The sequence below is a fragment of the Vigna unguiculata genome, chromosome 3 (assembly GCF_004118075.2).
Source record: "Vigna unguiculata cultivar IT97K-499-35 chromosome 3, ASM411807v1, whole genome shotgun sequence".
NCBI classification, from domain to species: domain Eukaryota; kingdom Viridiplantae; phylum Streptophyta; class Magnoliopsida; order Fabales; family Fabaceae; genus Vigna; species Vigna unguiculata.
In genome coordinates, this window is record NC_040281.1 from 13,700,951 (window position 1) to 13,721,296 (window position 20,346).

The 20,346-nt window shown below is 32.3% G+C and overlaps 2 protein-coding genes across 2 annotated transcripts; both read right to left on the reverse strand.

The window, feature by feature from the left end:
* Window positions 1-4,472: 4,472 nt before the first annotated feature.
* LOC114176259 (alpha N-terminal protein methyltransferase 1) lies at window positions 4,473-12,574 on the reverse strand. The gene is made up of 8 exons (XM_028061236.1): window positions 12,268-12,574; window positions 11,987-12,131; window positions 11,652-11,710; window positions 8,366-8,482; window positions 7,395-7,496; window positions 6,513-6,567; window positions 5,273-5,370; window positions 4,473-4,904 (listed from the first exon to the last, which is right to left on the reverse strand). Exons 1-8 carry the CDS (start codon window positions 12,517-12,519, stop codon window positions 4,779-4,781), a joined length of 954 nt encoding a protein of 317 aa, XP_027917037.1. The 5' UTR covers window positions 12,520-12,574; the 3' UTR covers window positions 4,473-4,778.
* A 462-nt stretch (window positions 12,575-13,036) lies between these two features.
* LOC114174915 (probable LRR receptor-like serine/threonine-protein kinase At1g34110) lies at window positions 13,037-14,768 on the reverse strand. Its single transcript, XM_028059647.1, is given in 3 exon segments — window positions 13,037-13,429; window positions 13,527-13,793; window positions 13,796-14,768. Coding segments are annotated over 3 exon segments (1,542 nt in total). The 3' UTR covers window positions 13,037-13,127.
* Between the last annotated feature and the right edge of the window lie 5,578 nt (window positions 14,769-20,346).

Consider the following 20,346-nt stretch of genomic DNA (forward strand, 5'->3'; position numbering starts at 1 on the left):
GATGGCTAGTTTTCCTAGAAAATGACGCAATATGATAATTACACTAACTATTTTCAAGTGTGACAACATTATATCATTTCTTTATATTCTTACTTTTTATATAATTTTTAATTATTTACTAATATTAGTATGATGTATTTTTATTTTTAACATTAATATATATATAGAGAGAAAAGTTACCATTATTAAAATAGTTTTCCTAAAGGACTTTTACTTTTTTGAAAATCTATACCAAAGAATTTTTCTTTTTGTGATTATTTTTCAAAATATTGATTTTATCATTTAAATATAATAATTTATTAGATTTTTAAAAATTGATTGTTACTTTTACAAATTTTTTATAAAATTGAATGTCTTTATTTTTTTTTTCTTCTTTATTTATGAATGATTATTCTTTTAACACAACCCAGCGTTATGCTAGTCTATTTTAATGCTTGTTCTTTTGGGTGTATTTTCTCTTCAAGGATGAAGAGCCGCGGATTTGTAATGCTAATCCGTGTTCATTTGGAGCTATTCAAGAGTGAAGGAAGGAAGGAACGAGGGAATTCACGCTGAGACATCGTTTTTTTAAGGAAAATAATTTTATTATTACTAAATTTAAAATTTTGACGATTTTTTCTTATAACTTTAGGTGTTATTTTTTAAGTAATTTTTTATTCTCTTATTTTTTCATTTTAAATATCTCAAAACTATTTAAAAAATATTACTTCATGTTGTAAGAAAAAATTGTCAAAATTTAATAGTTAAAATATCATTATTTTTTTTTTAATTTAGCTTGAAGTGGGATTATTCAAGGGTGAGATACGAGATTTTATCATATTATTCTTGTTAAAAGCAAGTGGATTATAGGTGCATTGTTAAGTTTTTAAGTGATGGGAATCAGTTTGGGGTGAGAAGAAACTAATTCAGTGATTATATAATTTAACAAAGAAAACTAAAATCGATTATAAGTTGGGCGGAATCGGTTCCCGTGATTTGCGAGGTGGGGAGAATTATGGTGAACGGATTTCCATAACTTTTATACATAATATATATGTGACACACAAATTATGTTTGTTAAGTCTTGCACTTCTAGTCTTCTATATAAATTTCAAACTTTAATTTCTCTAATTGTATGGACGAAGCCTCCGACACTTTAGATCACTTGGCTCACAATGTTGTGTAAATAATATAAAGAAGTTAAATATATTTTTAGTCTCTTAATTTTCAATGAAAATTAAAATTAGTGTATCTTCAAAATTTTAATCCAATTTAGTTACTTAATTTTAAAATTGCATGAATTTATTTTTTGTAATTAAATTTTGTTAAGTTTATTTGACGTTTCAAATGTGTTACATGATAGTTTATTCGCTAACATTAAAGCAAAAATGTGTCTAAACGATGTAAATAACTCAAATATTGCCATGAAATGTTTTTAAAACGTTAAATAAACTTTACACAAATTGTGATTAAAAAAACTAAATCCATACAGTTTTAAAGTTGTGGGACTAAATTTAACTAAAATTTCGAAAAATGACTAATTTTTACCCAAAATTAAGGAATCAAAACCATATTTTAACCACAATATAAAATTGATATTCCTATGTTGAATTTATTTCTCTACATCTCTAAATTAATATTTTTGAATTTGGAGTATTTATTCTCTCACACACACACACACACCTACATCCACACCTCCCACTCATATATATATATATATATATATATATATATATATATATATATATACTTAAATAGTCATTTGGTCCTAGTTTTGGTTGACTTTTTTTCACTTCGGTCCTACTTTTGAAAATATTTTCAATTTGGTCCTACCTTTCGTAATTTTTTTCAATCAACTCTTTTTCGTTAACTCCGTCTAAATCGTTAACGGAACAGTGGCCAGCGTGGTTTTTTTGTGTGACGTGGATACTATTCAGTGACGTGACGTGTCCGTTTGCACTGTGCTGACCATTTAATTGTAATTGCAGGTTCATTTTAGGGTTTAAGTTGAATTAAATTGGGTTTAGGATTGTTTATGTCGAATTGGGGATTTGGGGGTCGAATTGAGGATTTTTTCATCGCCCTGTGAAATTCTGGAATTGCGCCTTTGAGATCAATTTCTGGCATCCAAGGTTTACGCTCATCTTTGTAAAATTGTAGCAAAGGGAAAAACGTGTTCGTCGTGGAGGTATGTCCTGCTTTAGGGTTTTATTTTTGCTCAGTATTGATTAGGTTTAGTGTTAATGATTAGGGTTTTGTTTATGCATTTCATGGAATATTTTAAATTGTAGTTGTTTTTTCGGTGGTGCATTGTTTATTGTTTTCGTTGGTGACCCACCATTTTTAATTGTTTGTGTTGTCGCTAGCTGTGTGCATCACTGCAATGTCTCCGCAATCGCAAATTGGGGGTGAGCCTGAAACCCTAGAACCATCATGGCAGGAATTGCAAGTTTGGTGAATCCAACTATTGCAAGAAGATGAAGATGCCCCACGAGACATTCCTTTTCAGCTGAACTTTAATGGAAAACAACCACAATGAACACAAACCCTAAATTTCAATTTAAAATCTGGGCTATGACAGTGCAAACGGACATGTCACTGAACAGTATCCACGTCACACAAAATTACCACGCTGGCCACTGTTTCGTTAACAATTTAGACGGAGTTAACGAAAAGGAGTTGATTGAAAAAAAATTACGAAAGGTAGGACCAAATTGAAAACATTTTCAAAAATAGGACCAAAGTGAAAAAAGTCGACCAAAACTAGAACCAAATGACTATTTAAGCCTATATATATATATATATATATATATATTAATTTTTATTATAAGAATAAAATAGTAATTTTATATTTTAATCTATTTATTTATTACATCAATAAAATGTATCACAAACTTTTCCAAATTTCACTTTCAAATCTATTTACTTTTACCTTCAAATCTCTCAAAAGAAATACAAAAATTTTACCTTTAAATTCACTCAAATACATTTTTTCACTCTTGATCATATTTATCTTCACAAAAAACACACCTATGAGTGACTTTTTTTTTCTTTTGTTAATATTAGAGATAATAAGACTTAAACGTATGTAAACATTAAATTTAATTTATTAAAATTTTATTTTAATTACGTTATTCTTCTAAATTTGTAAAGTTAGTATTAGTCATCACATTTTACTTGATTAATTAAGATTTGATTAACATTGAAAAATAATTTGAAATCTATATTAATTGTAAGGGATTGAAATTATTAGTTATAATTTACAAGGGATTGAAATTATAGTTATTAAATTTATATTCACGTTTATAACCAATTAAAATATGAATAATTTTTATCTCTTCATATTTCTTTTATTCTATTCAAAAGTATATTTAATTTTGTATATATTTATAATCAAACATTCTATAACTTGACTATTGCATTACTTCCTAGCAATCTGGTGCTTCAACTTAAAAATCCATTTTACTACTAAACTTGGTATAGTTGCTAAAATCCTTGACATTTATTATGGTTCTCTGAACTGTATATCGACTTATATTAGAAGAATTTTGGAAACCATCATTGTGAGTAGAATACTTTTTAACTAATATAAATAAGGTGTTCTCTTTATATTGTTTTGTTCTTCATAATCTTCCTTCTTCTTCGTGTCCTCCCACTGTTTTTCTTCTTCATTACCTGTTATTAGTGTTCATAATCCTTCTTCATTTCTTCTTGCTCGTTGATCTATTTTGATGCTACATGGAAGCCATTGCTAAAGTGATTTTTAGGCATCAATGCTAAGTGGTTTGATAGGCCAATTTTAAGCTATCTAACTCACTCACATCAATCACAAAAAAGAATCATGGGAGATACTTTTAAACTTACGTAAAATTAGTATTTTTATTTTGGTTTCCGAATGTTGAAAGAAACTAAAGATATTTTGCTCGGGAATTAGAAATGAAGTGCACTCAATTGGTGTTCATGGAAGGGATGAAATGTGGAAAATAAAGTGGCTGTGAAGCTTCAGAAGTGTTTTGTTGTTTATGATGAGTCTGTATTTCGCAAGTTGATTCTTATTTTGCGAGTTCTTTCCCTTTAAGAGTGACTCGCAATTTCAACCAGGGAAATGCAGTTAATCTGAACTGTTTATTGCAACAACTCGCCATCATAATCATTTATAAGTCCTTACTGTTCTTTCAAACTTTCCCAACTTGTAGTCTTGCCTCCTTTAGTGTCTTCAAGATCATGATGTCATCAACATGAATAACAAAAACTCATTTCACGAATCAAAAACTTATGTTATGCATCTGTAAGTAACAGTTGTACAAGTAGCTGTTATGCCAAACACAACTACTCCTTGCCTGTTTATTTCTAAGCGGTGTTTAACAACAAAAGTTTTCGATTTGAAAGGATTTCTTAGTCATTTTATGCACACTCTTTGTATGTACAAATGGCCCTTGCCCTTGTCATTTTTGTCCATTTAATCTTTCAATGTATTCTTTGAAAAACCAGCGCATCAAACTCCAAGTATGAATTCATATTCCGAAACATGTAGTCCTGCACTAAGAAACTCATGCTAAACCACCAACCAACATGTCATCAAGTGATAGCAAAGTCGTCTCTTGTTTGTTCATTGTAGTATTACAAAAACTCAAAATTCACCTTTCCATAAATTTCTGATAGCTGAGAACTAAAAATTTGCATTCCGCATAAGAGCCTATTACAGTGGCTTGACTCAACAAATGAATGCCTACTATACATACAACATCGACCATCTCTCAATTGAAAGAAAAATGGTTTAGGGTGAATATGGAGAATATTCACATAATGGTTCTAGGTCTATTAATTGATGTTTTGGATTTTGCACGGAGAGCCCTTTTAGGTGCTTCTGTAGTTAATGCATACATCTTCACGGCAAATAATTCTTCAGGAAATCCTTTCTGATCCTGATGGAACAAAATAGCAGCTTAGAAAACAATAGTAAAACTAAAAAGGGGTTGGTGAAAACTAAAAAGCAAGTAGAAAGAGACTCCCAATAATATCTTGTTCTCACAAAATAAGAGACCGAACCTGATAGGACACAAAAGGAATCCTATGGTAAAACTTAAAAAGTAAATAAACCAAGGACATCACGTGAAGAGCTCTTTCTACATGCTTTTAGAAGCAGAACAATAGCGTGAAACACAGATGATAAAATCTAACTTTTCAGGAAATAAAACGTACCCTACAACATACTTTTTATAGGAAAACAACACTCGTTTCTCTGATTACAACAACAACCATTCCATATTTCTTTTATAGATACCTAATTTACCTTTAATCTGTAAACATGTAATCCACATTGTGAAAATAGCTCTTTGAAGTACTTATCAGATCTTGTAACGCTTCGATCTTCATTGTCAAGCACAAATCCTGCACGATAGAATATAGAAAGTTTGATTGCAGAAATTATTGGGAATAGGTATAAAGGGAGGACAAGGAATAGTCAATAATAAAGTTATATTGATATTGGTATTAAGGATGTGATATAGGAGATTAAATAAAACAGTCATGAACATGAAAAACTTAATCCTAATTAAATAACAAAAACAGAACATGAAAAATAAAGAAATGTGAAGACTATTCTTGAGATCATGTAACATTAGGATACAATCATGATATTATGAGATATCCTCAATAGATATTCTAACACAGTCCCTCAAACTAAAAATGAAACTAGAACTAGGCATGTTTGATATGAAAAATCATTAGAAGAAAAAAGTGACAGAGAATTGTTTCGGCGTGAATGCGGAGACAGTTGATTACCCTCCACCACTGGGAACACACTAAACGATATAAACTATCCACTACTGTGCTTCAAAATGGTAGAAAAAGTTTCAGTGTTCAAATTAAACTCATTTTGTGCTTAAAACAGCTAATGATCAAAAGCTTACTACCAAGAGCTTTAAAGAAGTGACAAGTCCCCACATTTCAATTAAAACTTAACACGCTAATACAATTTGTTCCCCTCAACTTTCACCCCAAGGAAGTTTATTTGTGGTACTGTTCTAACATCTTAACATTGAGTTATAAACTTAAAATTGTTTTACTCCATCATTTAAAATTTTAGTCCTTTGTACCTCGGCTCAGGACACTGCATGTTAGGGAAACCATAGGAAGCTTGGAGAAGATGAATGTATGTTCAAATACTAAACGGTTGTTTGGATAATCTATTCCATCAACATTTCTATGAAAGAAAATAAAATAATAAAATAAACTTCTTCATAAGCTAATGCTAGCTCATGCACAAGTTAAAAATAATCTTCTAGAGAAGTTAATACGAAAAAAATTCTACAAATTAGCTATATTTAGCTTGTGGAGAAACTCGGTCAATTTTCCTTATCTTCTTTTTTCAAAATGCTTATGGAGAAGTTTATCCAAGACCATACAGTCACGTTTGATATATAGGTCTTAGAAAAGGTGTCAAAGCCAGCTTTATTAGTTTATAATAAAATGGAGGAAATAAATCATTCAGTATCATTAGAAAGAATAAAATGCATCAAAGATGAAAGTACCAGATCTGGCAATATTCTCCTTCAGAACGAAAAATCCACCTGGTTTGAGGCCAACCTATGGTAATGTATAAGCCAATGCCATGAGACAGAGTACAAGAATGAAAGTGATAAAAGTTATGACTTCAATTCAAGTGAGAGACAACAGTAATGACAAGCAAACACTGAGTGCAAAAAAACGAAAGACAAATTAGTGAACCCACAAATTAACAAATCACCAACATTATAATAGCTTCAATCAAACAAAACCATCATAAGGTTACAAATAAAATGAAACTGTATATGATTATGTACAACCAACAAACCAATGAAAGCACAAATCACTAAGCTTTAATAGTGATAAAAAAATTATATACAAGCTTTCTGATTATATAAAATATTTCTGCATAACCAAATTGCAAATAACAGGTACAGTTTCTTCCTATAACCAGATCCGCTTAAATGTTTAGTGCAAGAGAAGACTATTTTTTACTACTATAGAAACAGAAATATTCCATTACAATGATTATATGTATATATTATACATGATTTTAGAAATGGTGACTAATTTCTCAATCTAATCTCATTCACTACAATTACACGAGACATGTATATTTCTAGCAAGCACCCAGGCAAATAATGTTTTTAAATATATGACAAATGAGAACCAAAATGAACAACTTCAATCATTGCTGAGGAGAAATAATTAATAAAATACATTACATTACTTTATCAATGCAATTACACATCTTGGTCATTCTAGGGAATTGGTAGATAAAGATGAAAATGTAAATACTTAAATATATGGAACCTTCCCTAGTACAAAATTACTTGTTTTATTTATTTATTTTCCTTAACTCCCAATTAAAAATAGCCTAATTATTAAATAAAGAATGGACTGCTTACCTTTGCTCTCTTGAAAAATGAAACAAAATCTTCATCCGTAAGATGACCAATACACCATTGAATCCATATTACATCATATCTTCCAGCCTCTGGTGTAAAATCCTAAAGCAAGGAAAACAAGAGGTGCTCAATAACATTACTGAAGAATAGCAAAAAGTGGTACTAAATGTCAAAAGTGCTAGGGATATCACATTAACTTGAATGTTTCGATTAAAGACTATCATGAACATGGTCTCAAAATACGTAGTTACTAATTTATCTTAGGAGTAGATAAGAAGATGAAGAGTTGGTAGAGACAGCAACCATTGAATTTGTAGCATTATAAATACCATAGAATGTCTCTTAGAGCATTTACAATAATATGTAGCTTCTTCGAGGCCTGCATCTTAACAAAGATAAATGCTAATTTCCAGATTTTATTTACTGGTTAAATGTTCATGAAAAAAAAAAATCTCACCAAATACTGCCTGAGAAAACTCATGTTTTACCTGACACCCAGAAAATATGGAAAGAGATAACGGTGTTTAAAAGACAAAAACATAAAATAGAAGTCCACTTAGTGTTTGAACTATCGAAGTAACTTCGTAAAATTATAAGAAATACCAGTCTTCCTATTATTCAATAAAGAATTTATAATAAATGCCAGTTTCCAGGTAGCTATTTACTTGTTAGATGTGAGCTCATAAAAGAAAAATACACAATATTATTTGTGAAATCTTACAATGTCCCATAACAGCCAAATAATAAGGAAAGCCATAACCAGCGTTAAAAAAATATAATATAGAACTTCAATCATAGGAATTTTGTTCATATTAGCTATTTTATCTATTTTACATAATTTGTCCTATCCACCGCAAGATCCCACCACAGAGGGAGCTTTATCACACCAGGTTGCACACCACTGTACTATGGCTAGAATATAATCTGAAGAAAGAAATATGCTGTCATTTTCATAGAGGATAAGTACACACCTGAAGAGGAACACAGTAAAAATTAACAGCTTTGTGCACTGCATTTGTCTGACATCCCAGAGCCAAAGTTTCGCGTGCAGTCTCCAAGAATTGTGATACTGGCTCCAGGAGATCAACCTGAAATTTATAGTCAACAAGAAAGTATAAGATGATAATTAACTATCCCTAAAATATCACAACATGGTGGAATTCCAGATTGAATTTAAAGATAAAGAAAATTATAGACAAATAGAAGAGAGGCTAATGTACATGTGGGGCAAATCAATAATTATATATATATATATATATATATATATATATATGCGGATCAGTGGCTTACAACAGAAGTTTAAGGAAAGAAAGAAAAACATCTCCCCTAGGACTATGATGAAGGATTGACCTCAATCAAGGATGGAGGCACATGCTTAAGAAGACTAAGCATGTTTAGAAAGGAAGTTCACTAATCCTTCATCCCTTTCATTTATGCTTGTTATTTTTGATTCCCTAAGTTGACTTAGTTGAATCAACTTTAGTTGACTTGTTGACCTTTGACTAGGTTTGACTTGTTGACTATAGTTGACTTGACTTAAGCCAACATGCTAATCTATGTTTATTTGCTTTGTAGGTTAATTAGGAGTAAGAAAGCAATGCTAGGTGGCACATGGTGATTGGGGAGCATAAATGATGTGGAGGAGAGAGTAAAGCAAAGGCATAAAGCATAAAGAAAAAGGCATAAAGCAAGTGTACCTATGTACCTTTGGTCTCCTTTGTTTTTAGCACACTATGGCCACTTTCTAGAGACATATGAGACACATTCTTGGTCTCCTTTTGTCCTAGAACGAAATTAGCCTTGCACACACCATAGTTAGCTCTTTTGTCTCTCATTTTTGTAACCTTATTTGACCTAGTTTCTAGAAGCTAGGGTTAGGTTTTTGTAGAGACATCCTTAGGTATCTTTTATTTGCTTAGAGGCCCCTAAACTCTTCTATATAAGGGGTGCTCCTAGACATGTAAAAGGGTTGAACATTTTGAAGTAAAAACACTCTTGTGTCTCAACCATTTGTGAGAGTTTCCTCCCTTGGGAGTGAAACTTGTAAGCCTTATCTTGCATAGCAAGTGGCGGCACACATCCACTCATCTTCAAGGTTGCCATGGCTTCTAGCCTAGCCTTGTAGTGGCGTGCTTCTCACATTTTTACCATTTCTTTCCTTTCCATTTTATGTTTTCTCCTTCCTTTAATTGTTCTTGGTTTTCTATGGTTTATGTGCCTTCCATTTCCTTTTTGTTTTGAATCAATCCATCATCTTCTTCTCTTGAGCTTTGTGAAAGGAACCTTCACATCTAGATAGCTTGCTATCTTAATGTCCAGTGGGGATTTCGCTTAGCTTTCTTAATCAACTCACACCATATTCAAAAATATAAAAAGGAACAAGATAATCCTTCATCAGACTATAAGTTACAAATAGAGAGACAACACAAAACAACTTTTGCTCAAAAGATATTAAATTGAACCCAAGCTCCTCTCAAGGATTTTTATCCAAAAGTTAGCTTGTTGATCATTGGAGCCAACAAACTCTGTGCAAATTTCCTTGAACAACAATTTTTCTCTAACAAAATGACAATTAATTTCCATGTATTTTGTCCTCTCATGAAAAACAAGGTTGGAAGCAATGAGAAGAGCTGCTTGATTTTCATAATGCATCCTACTTTGCTTTCAAAATATCTCAGTTCCTGGAGAAATTGTTTTATCTACACAAGTTCACAAGTGATTGATGTCATTGCCCTATATTCAACGTCAAGTAAATACATTATGTTTATTGCTTTTCTAAGAAATAATATTCTCTCCAATGAAAAACAATATATAGTAGTGGAATGTTTATCTATAGGAGACCATGGTCAATCAGTATCATAATATCTAGATATTTCCGTACTTCTTATCATCATATAGAAAACCTTATCTTGAAGCCTTTTTAAGGTATTTGAGAATGCAAATGAGACCATTCTGGTTATCAATGCAAGGAGCCTACATAAACTAACTAACCACACCAACTACAAAAGTTAGGTCAAGCTCAGTAATAGTAAGATAAATAAGTTTTCCCACAAGTATTATGTATCTCTCTAGATTTGAAAATGGTTCACTTTGTTTTACCATTAATCTTTTATTTGAACCCTTAGGACTATCCACAGGTCTACAATCAATCATTCATTACTCTGGAAGCTCAACTTCTTCCATTGTTCAACACTTGATGATATTTCACTGTTGTCTATTCCAAATGATCATGAAAACCTTGGTCAATTTGTGGGTTACATGCACCTGACTAAGCCATGCAGAGAAATGGTGCCTGAGGGAGAATGTTCTAATACCAAGTTGAAAGAGTATATATGAAGAAAAGAGCTTGAGAGATATTAATTTAAATCTCCCTTCTGATTCAAATTCATATATATAAGGACCAGTGGCTTACAACGTAAGCTTAAGGAAAGAGAAAGAAATACAACACAGCTTTTGCTCAGAAGATAATATAAACTATTCTAACAATAACATAATAAATAAAAGATAGACGCCATATCCAGCAAGTCATAAGAGAAAAAATTAGAGAGGAAATAAAAACAAAGCAAATGAAAGCCTCCAATATCATGCTTCATAAACAAACAATAAAAAAAGATAAATATCAATGTGATGTAGTTAGTAAAAGCCAGGATGATGCACTGTTTAGATACTTGATAAGAATTTAATGGAGCATGTTTCAAGTTAGTGTATCTTCATTGTTAGAACAACAGTATGACACTAAAATGCTCAACCTGAACACAGCCAGAATAGTTATATAGTTCAACCTAAAAGGTTAACATAACCTGTTTGTGAGTTATGTTTACATAGCTTGGTACAATCAAATCCGGGTAGAATTATACCCAGCAGTACTTCCAAATATATGGAAATTGAGGCTTGTAAACTCTATTATTTAGTAACATATATAGATGTAGAATTCCCTACCAGCTGTTTGATCTAAGCAGGGGTATGCATTAATTTAAAGAAGGGGTAAACAATACTAAGAGTACTAAAGTAGTGCCATCAAAGAGCAATGATATGGTAAAACATCAGATCCAACAAGCACCTGAAACATTTTTTTTTTTGCATATTAAACAATACTAAGAGTACTAAAGTAGTGCCATCAACATATGATCCACTGACTTTTCATTGGAATTTTCACGGGCTCACCGCATCAACAATTACTCAATATAAGTGTCGGTACTCATGAACTATAGAATACTGACTCGGAAGAAATAGATAACGAAAGTAAATCTCACAAACCTCATTGAAGTATCTTATTAAAAGATTTTTGGTAACTCTGCCAATCCCAGAACCACAATCTGAAATTCAAGAGTTGGCTGATTAGAACATCCATGTCCAAAAATAAATATTAAAAGGGATTATTACATTCAACAAAAGCAGATTCCAAATGTCATAAATCCCAAAAACACTCAGAAAATCAAACTAAAACACAATAGTCACCTTTCACAAGGAAAAAATCAAGTAAAATCTAAGCAAAAATCCCATTCGATTTAAAAATCTATGAAACATCATCGCTAAGAATCCACTGGTTTTCACTAGTGGGGTTCAATAACAAAGGGACAATGAAAGAGTACCAAGAACAACAAGGGGTTGGCGTCTGGCATCAGCAGGAAAACGTTCGGATAGGAGGATCTTCAAAAAATCCTCACTGCAACTTATGTCAGGCTCATTCACATTTGCAAACCCTCCCAAAACTCCATCCATAGTTGGATTAACACCCTGCTCTCACAAACAATAAAAAAGCAAACTTTACAACAACATATTAATTGCAACAAACCCCAGAAGATATATCCAATTTTTTTGAATTTCTTCTGGAAAAAACAGAAACCCACATAAGAAACAGAGACAGATATACCTCCCAGTAGGAGACGCCGTCGCGGTACCACTGGGTCTTCTTACTAGGGTCACCCGTGTGTTCCCTCCACATTTCATCGGCAGTCTTGAATTCACGGCCATTGGAATCTAAGCCAGTGGCGTCCATACAGCTGATATTCCGGTTCGGGGAAAAAGAGAGAGAAGGAAAGTGCGAATGAGTAGCTGAAGCAGTGAATTCCCGAGAGCGTGTGCGACCGCTAAACAGAGAATAAGGAACCCAATGGCACAGCATACTCAAGACTCAAAAAGAGGCCCAAGATTTCTTCTGTGTGTCGCACTGTTCTTCAGCATGGAAAATTAAATTAAATTAAAAATTAAAAACAGAATTTAAGTTTATAAATCTCATTAATCCTTCCTCCTTCGTAGAGATAATAGTCGCTTATATAATTACTCTTTCTGTCATTTTCTTTAATATAAAATTGTATTATTCAATAAATTTTATTGTCTAATAATTTTCAAATATTTTTAAAACTTCATTATTTTAATATAATAAAAATATTAATATACAAATTACTTTTATAAAATTATATTATTTTAATAGACTTAATTAAATTTTGAGTTCCTATAACTTTCAAAACTTTTAATTGAATTTTTAATAAATTTTGATAAAATATTAAGTCTTAAAAAATTTAAAACTTTTTGATTATAATTCAGACTGGTTCAGATGTAAAATAACTAAAACCTTACAAGAAATTTAATAACTAACAAAATAAGAGTACAGCATCACTCTAACAATGTATACAGTATAATCAAGTTCTCAAAATAGCAACTCCGAAGAACAATGAGACACCAGTTCTAAGAATCATCTCTGAAGAAAATGTCCACTCAATACTGATATCACTACTTAATTGGTTTGAACAAGCATGTTTTGTAGGCTCTTGCTACAGTGTTAAGTATCATGCCCAAGCTTCGCTTCTCACTGTTCGATTGATCTACGCACATTAATCCCAAATACAGTGCCTGCTTAACTTGATGAAAATTTGCTTCAGTTATTTCCATTCTCTCATCAATAATCTGCAGCAAATCTGCAGAATTAAGTGTTCTTATGTACCTAACAAATTCAGCATCATCTCCATCAAACTCCTCTTGAACCTTCTTATCTAGTATCAGCTCCAGCACAAATACTCCAAACCTATGTATCTCTACAAAATAACAGAAAGCACTGATGAACTTGCATGCCAAGAAAATAGAAAAAGGAAAAGACACATTGTTTGAGGACTAATTTTCTATTATTCTTACTTCTTTCATTGTTGTTGTGATCTCCAACTTTGAACCTTGAAATTAATGGTTCCATATTGTCGGACAGCAAAATACTACTTGTGTCGAGTTCATAGTCAATTTCAGGCCATTCCTTCTGCATATAGCGCATGCATTCTACAATCCCCATTAACACTTTCACTCTATGATTCCATGATGGACTTGACCCTGATAACCACATTTCAACGTTTTCTTCTCTCGTCCATTCTGTGATAATGGCCCTGAATTTTCTGCTCTTACACCACCCAGAACTCTGACAAGGTTTTTGTGGTGTAACTTAGACAGAATATTGCATTCATCAACAAATCTACGGTAACTGTCCCTTGGTATATCATCCCAGTACATCTCAATTTTCACTTCAGTACCATCTCTCAATGTCCCTTTGTAGATATGAACAACATCACTCATCCCCACCAAATTCTTATGTGAAAAACCATCAGTTGCTGCTTTTAGAATTGCTGGTGTAAACCTCCAACCTCTTTGAAGTTTCCTTGGGAGAAAATCAGGCCTTTGGAAACAAAGCCATACCAAGGAAATTACCATAAAAATGACAAGGATGGGAAAGCAAACTAACAGAACAACAGCCTTCACAGTAAACTTTTTTGGATCCAAGAGAGCACCAGAATGAAGAAAACTAGAAGAATTGAACCTTTTGAAGAACTGGGAATCTGACAGTTTACTCTCTGAAAAGCCATTATAGGAGAGGTTGAGAAAAGTGAGGTTGGTGAAGGAAGAGAAACTCTGAATTGGAATGTCCCCAGAAAATGCATTGATACTCAGATCAAGAGACTGGATTTGGGTGCAATAGAAAACTTCGGTTGGAAAACCACCCTTCATAGAATTGTTGGACAAATCAATGGACATGATGCTCAAGGGGCAATATTTCCAAAAGAAATCGAAGGACAAATAAAGTGGTGCAATATTTGGACGGTTTCTAAGATCAACTTTGGGGAATGACTCTACACAATTGGGGTTGTTGGATTCATTGCAGAGATGGCTTGCAACAATGGTAAACTTGAATATTTCATCAAAGTCCATGATTGGAGATGAAGTGCAGTACCTAAGAGATGGATTGTTGAGACAGTTTGAGAGAATTGTAGAGTTAAAGGCTGGGGGTTGATGTAAGTTTTTGAGGTCTTGTAGCACTGTTGCACACAGTGTTCTGGGGAATAATGATAAAATTATGGGGAGAAAGAGGTTGCAAATTGAAGAAATGGTAGCCATGATTGATTGTGAATGACAGGTACACAAAATTTGGATTTGCAGTTGGAAAAGGAAACTGCCTATTTTGCTTGAAGAATGCTCCTCGTTTTAAACTAGAGTTTTTTTACAAATGTACATGTCTTTTTTTTTCATTGTATATAATTAATTTAATTAAAAAACTAGCGAACACACGGGTGCGCGTCCGTGTATTTGCATTTTTTTATTTTTTTAACAAATATATAATTTTTAAAATATATAAGATATGTAAAAAGAAAATTTAAATAATGATTTAAGACAAAAGAGATTTGTAGAAAAATGATTAAAAGTAAATTATTTATAAAATAATTAATTTTTAAAATAACTAAGGATAAAACGAGTATTATGAAATATGGACACAAAAAGAAGAATCTCATTTATTGTTATAGAATAGATAACTAGCGTAAACACAGGCGTGACGCGCTATCGCGCATGTGTGTATGTATTTTTTTAAATATGCGTGATATTATATTAGTAGGTGATAATATTGTAATGTTATTAATTTAATATAAATTAAAATTATATTTATTAAAAATAAAGTGAAATATATCATAACATACGAAAAAATAACCATTGATAAATAAAGAAGAAGAGAAGAAACAGAGACATCTGATTTTATAAAAAACTTGTAAAAGAAACGGTCAATTTTTTAAAATTTAATAAATTATTATATTTAAATGGTAAATTTGGTATTTTGAAAGGTGGACACAAAAGGGAGAATCCCATTTATATATTGTTATAGATAGAATAGATATAGAATAGATAACTAAATTTTAGTAAATAGTAATTTAAAAGGATGAAATGATAAAATAATTATTTTAATTTAAAAAGTAATTAAATTTAAATTAATGATCATTTAAAAGCAAAAATAAAAATAAAAATATTTTAGTTTAAAATAATATTATTATTTAAAGGGTTGAATTGGAACAAAAAATATGTAGAGAATCATTTTATATATTTTATATATAGATGTATGGATATCAACTAAGGATAATAAAATAAAATAGTAAATTAGCAAAATCAGACCTTTCTTTTCAATGAATATTGGTTATTCTTTTGAAAAAATTTGAACTCTTTTCTTTCTCTCATTTATTTTTATTTGTTAATTATTTATGACAAGACTAGCGTAATAGTTTGTGTGTATGCATTTTTTAATATGCGTAATATTATATTAGTAGATGATAATATTATGATGTTATTAAGTTAATATATATACTAAAATTATATTTATTAAAAATAAAGTAAAATGTATCATAACAGATAAAAGAATAATCATTGATAAATAAAGAAGAAGAGAAGAAGTAGAGACATATGATTTTATAAAAAGTTTGTAAAAATAAAGGTCAATCTTTAAAAATTTAATAAATTATTATATTTAAAGGATAAAATTAATATTTTGAAAAGTGGACAAAAAGGGAAATCCCCTTTATATATTGTTATAGATACAAGTCTATATCTTATAATTTTATTAATAGATACTTATTTTAATGATTATAAATAAGGTAATTTATTATATTAAAGTTAATTTGTGTAATAAATAACTCAAATTTTAAATTTGGATGTTCATACTGAAGTTTTAAATGAAGTTTGAAGAAGAGTTAATCTTTCAAGAATCAAACATGAATATACAATATGATAAAAAAAGTATAGAGAAACAATAGACATAAAAATTATAGAAGCAAGTCACATTTTAAAACTCTGGACGAAATATACAAAAATTAAACCAAGTCTATCAAAAGTGTTTGGCACAAGTATTAAAAGACTATATGAGTCTAAAGAAGTATTAGATGCACGATATTAGATTAAGACGAATTTAAATTCAATAGACCGCATACACAAAGGGATTTCAATAGATACTTCTTTCAATATGCAAAGTCACTATGATTTTATCGAAAGTTGACTCAACTTCCCTAAGAAAATTCTAAAACACACACCCCAAAAGGCACTAGCAGAAAGAACAAAGTTAAAGCATGCAAATAAAAGAAAAGAAGGTCCAATTTAAAGTGTTTATAAAAGAAAAGTTTTCATGCATAGACGAACTTAGTTTTCATAGTTCGTCTAATAGGCCACCTACAAAGTGTGTATTTGTAAATACTTAAGTGAAGTTTATACTCAATGAGTAATTAGAGTTATGTTGTTTTATCCTCTCTACAATTAGTTTTTTCTTGTAAAAATTAATTTACAATCGTATAACCTACAAATTTATACGAGGTAGAGCTGTCATTTTTTCTTTTGACTTCGGATCACCTAATTAGAGATGACAAATAAATTGGTTTCTATGGGTATTGTCTGAATCCGTCTCCGTGAGTATTACCTGAACCCGTCCTCATTTTGATAGGAAATCCCCGCATTGACTGGGTATGGGAATGAAGAATCCCCAACTTTTTTAATTGGGTATCAAGATGGGTATGAGGATGTACATATCCCCACCATAATACCTGTCTCCATCTCCGTTTAAATTATTAAAATATTAACAATTAATTAAGTAACCATATATATATATATATATATATATATATATATACTTTCTATTTTTTATTTCTTCTAATTATTTGGTTTGTCATGAAACTCATACGCATCTCCAATATATTTTTCATCTTATCATAACTTTTATGTAATTATGTTAAAATGATGTATGTCAATTAAAAAAAATTGTCTCACATTTGAATATTTCTATTATTTTTTAATATTTTTATTTATTATATATTTTTCTTTCACATGAGAATGTTTGATACTCAAAATTTAAGTATTTAGTAACGTAAATCTTTCATTTACTAGGTAATATAAAAAAATTATTTACTCACTATTATTCATTTTTGTTTCATTTAAAGAACTCTTTTGTTTCTCTAAAAAAAGTTGTTATTTCTCAACAATTGAGTATATATGTTGATATTTGAAAAGTTTTCTTAGATCTCTAAGGTATTTTTCATTTTATCATACACTTAATTATACATTTATTTTTCTTTGTGTGATTTCTTTCAATAGTCTCTCAAATTGTTTCAAAAACACACATTTGTCAATTTTTTAATATTTTTATTTGTTGTTTATTTTCATCATGTAGAATACTATTTCGATATATTATATCTAATTATTTTTTATTTTCTAACTCATTATCAGTCATACTATAATTTTTTTCACTATAATTGTATAAATAACTTTTATTTACTACAATATAAAAATTTAATGTAATTGCCATGAATATTTTTTTATCACCATCCAACATATATTGGAGTTCAAAAGATACAAGATCTATGTCAAAATTTTATTATTATGTTTATTATTTGTTCTTTGCGTCATTTTGATCAAGTGATGTATTGTAACTTTTATTAGTGTATAAAAAATAGATTCATTAGAATTGAAAAATTGAAGTAAACAAACATTTAAAATATATTTTAATTTGAATATTTGTTTTCCTTTAATATTTTTTAAAAAATATTTTCAAATTTTATCAACAAGGTTTCATTAATGTTTGCAAATTTAATAAATGTTTTGGTTCTCATGAAATTTTATTTGGTATTCTAATCTAAAATGTAAACATTTATAATTTATTTTAAAGTATTTGATATCGAAGAAACAATCATCATTTTCATATTGAATATTTGATAATATTATATTTCCTTTACCGTAATTTTTTATTATTTTATAAAAATTAATTAAAATTAATATTCTACTAGTAAGAAAACATGTACGGTTATGGGTACGAGATTATACCCGTTACATAGTGGAGATGTGGATGAGACAAAAGTGTGATACCTGTTGGATTTTGGTATGGGGATGAGGATGGATTTTTTTCTACATGGATGGGTTTGGGATAGCAAAAGTCGTCACCGTCTAGCCCCGTTGCCATCCCTAACCCTAATCCCCTATGGAGTTAGGCTCCATTTTCATAGCCCACGTATCAGGGGCTTTTTCATAGCCCCGATCCCCAAAGTCCCTTATGTAGTAAGTTGGGATAGGTTAGGGTCAGGTAGAGGTGTCAATTTGGTCCCTAGACCATGGGCTAGTCCTGACCCACTCTTTATTAAGCTTCCTTTTAAGGCCCCCAAATGAGGGGGCCAAACAAAAGCCCAAGCCCCCAAAGCCCCTTTTCAAGTGGGTTAGGGCCAGGGCTAAGGTGGATTAGGCCCGCCTAAAAATACTACTTTAAGTCAGAGTAAAAGATCAAGTCAAGCCATCTCGGGCCAATCATGATCAGAAGGTGGACACGATATGAGTATGGTCCACAATTGACCGAGACGACCCAGATGGCCTAGCCTGAACTGACAACCAAGAAGGGTCGGCCTAGACCAACGACCCATATGGATCGGTCAAAGCCCAAGACACATAGAAACCAACTACCCAGATGGGACTACCCAACCCGACAACTTGGCGGGCCCAATGACTTGGATGGGTCGAACGTGCCCGACAACATAAACATGCATGACGAGCCAGATGGGCTTGGCAAGCCCGACAACCATGGCAATTCAAGTGGGCCTGATGACATGAACAGGACGGGCAGACTCGACGATAAGCCTAGTTGGACAGGCCCGATGACTCTGATGGGCTTGACAACCTAGACGAGCCTAATGGGCCAAACGACCCAGATGGGTCAGGTGGGCCCAACAACTTGGATAGATAGGGGGTCTGAGTACAATGATGGGGCAAATGGGCCCAACAACCTGGATAAGCCTACCGAGCCCTACAACTCGAACGAGTTAGGCATGCCCAAAAATATGAACAAGTCGAGCGGGTCCAACGACCTGAGCAAGCTAGGTGGGTCCGACAACAAAAGTAGTCTGGGAGGGCCAGACGACTTAGACGGGCCGAACGAGACAACGGTCAGGACGAGTTGAGCTGGTTCGACGACCCGATCGGTCGGGGTTGGCCCAATGACATGGACGGGTTAAGTGACCCAGACATGCCTAGTGGGCCATATGATTCAAACGGACCAGGTGGTCCCAACAACCTAGACGAGTCGGGGAGGCCCGAGAACCTTAAGGGGCCAAGCGGGCTTGACAACTCAAATAGTTCTGGTTATAGGGCCAGTTAGGTCTTTGCCCCTTTACGGGATTACAAAACCAAACGATTCTTTGAGCTCGCCTGTCTAGTGCGGGTCGTCAGGCCCGTCCATCCCTTCCAAGTTGTCGGGTCTGCCTGACATGTCTCGGTTGTTGGACCCGCCCGGCCCGATCGTGTTTGAAAAACCCTTCTATGTCATCGAGCATGTTTTGGTCATCTGGCATGCTAGGACCTTTGGGCTCACCCGAATCGTTCTGGTTGTCGGGCCCGTTTAGGTCGTCAAGCCTGTCCGGGTCATTGAGCCCATTTGAGTCATTAAGCCTACTCATCCCGTCTGGATCATCAGGTCTGATTGTCATGTCCGGATTGTTAGTCCTGTTTGGCTCGTTTGGATTATTGGGCTCGACGGGCACTCTTGACACATTCGGGTTGTCATGCTCGCCCGACCCATTCAATTTGTTGGGTTCACGAGGCCTTTTGGGTCGTCGGGCACGTTTTGGTCGTCGGGCCTAATAGGACCGTTTGGCTCGCTCAAATTGTTCTGGACGTCGGGTTAGTCTAGGTC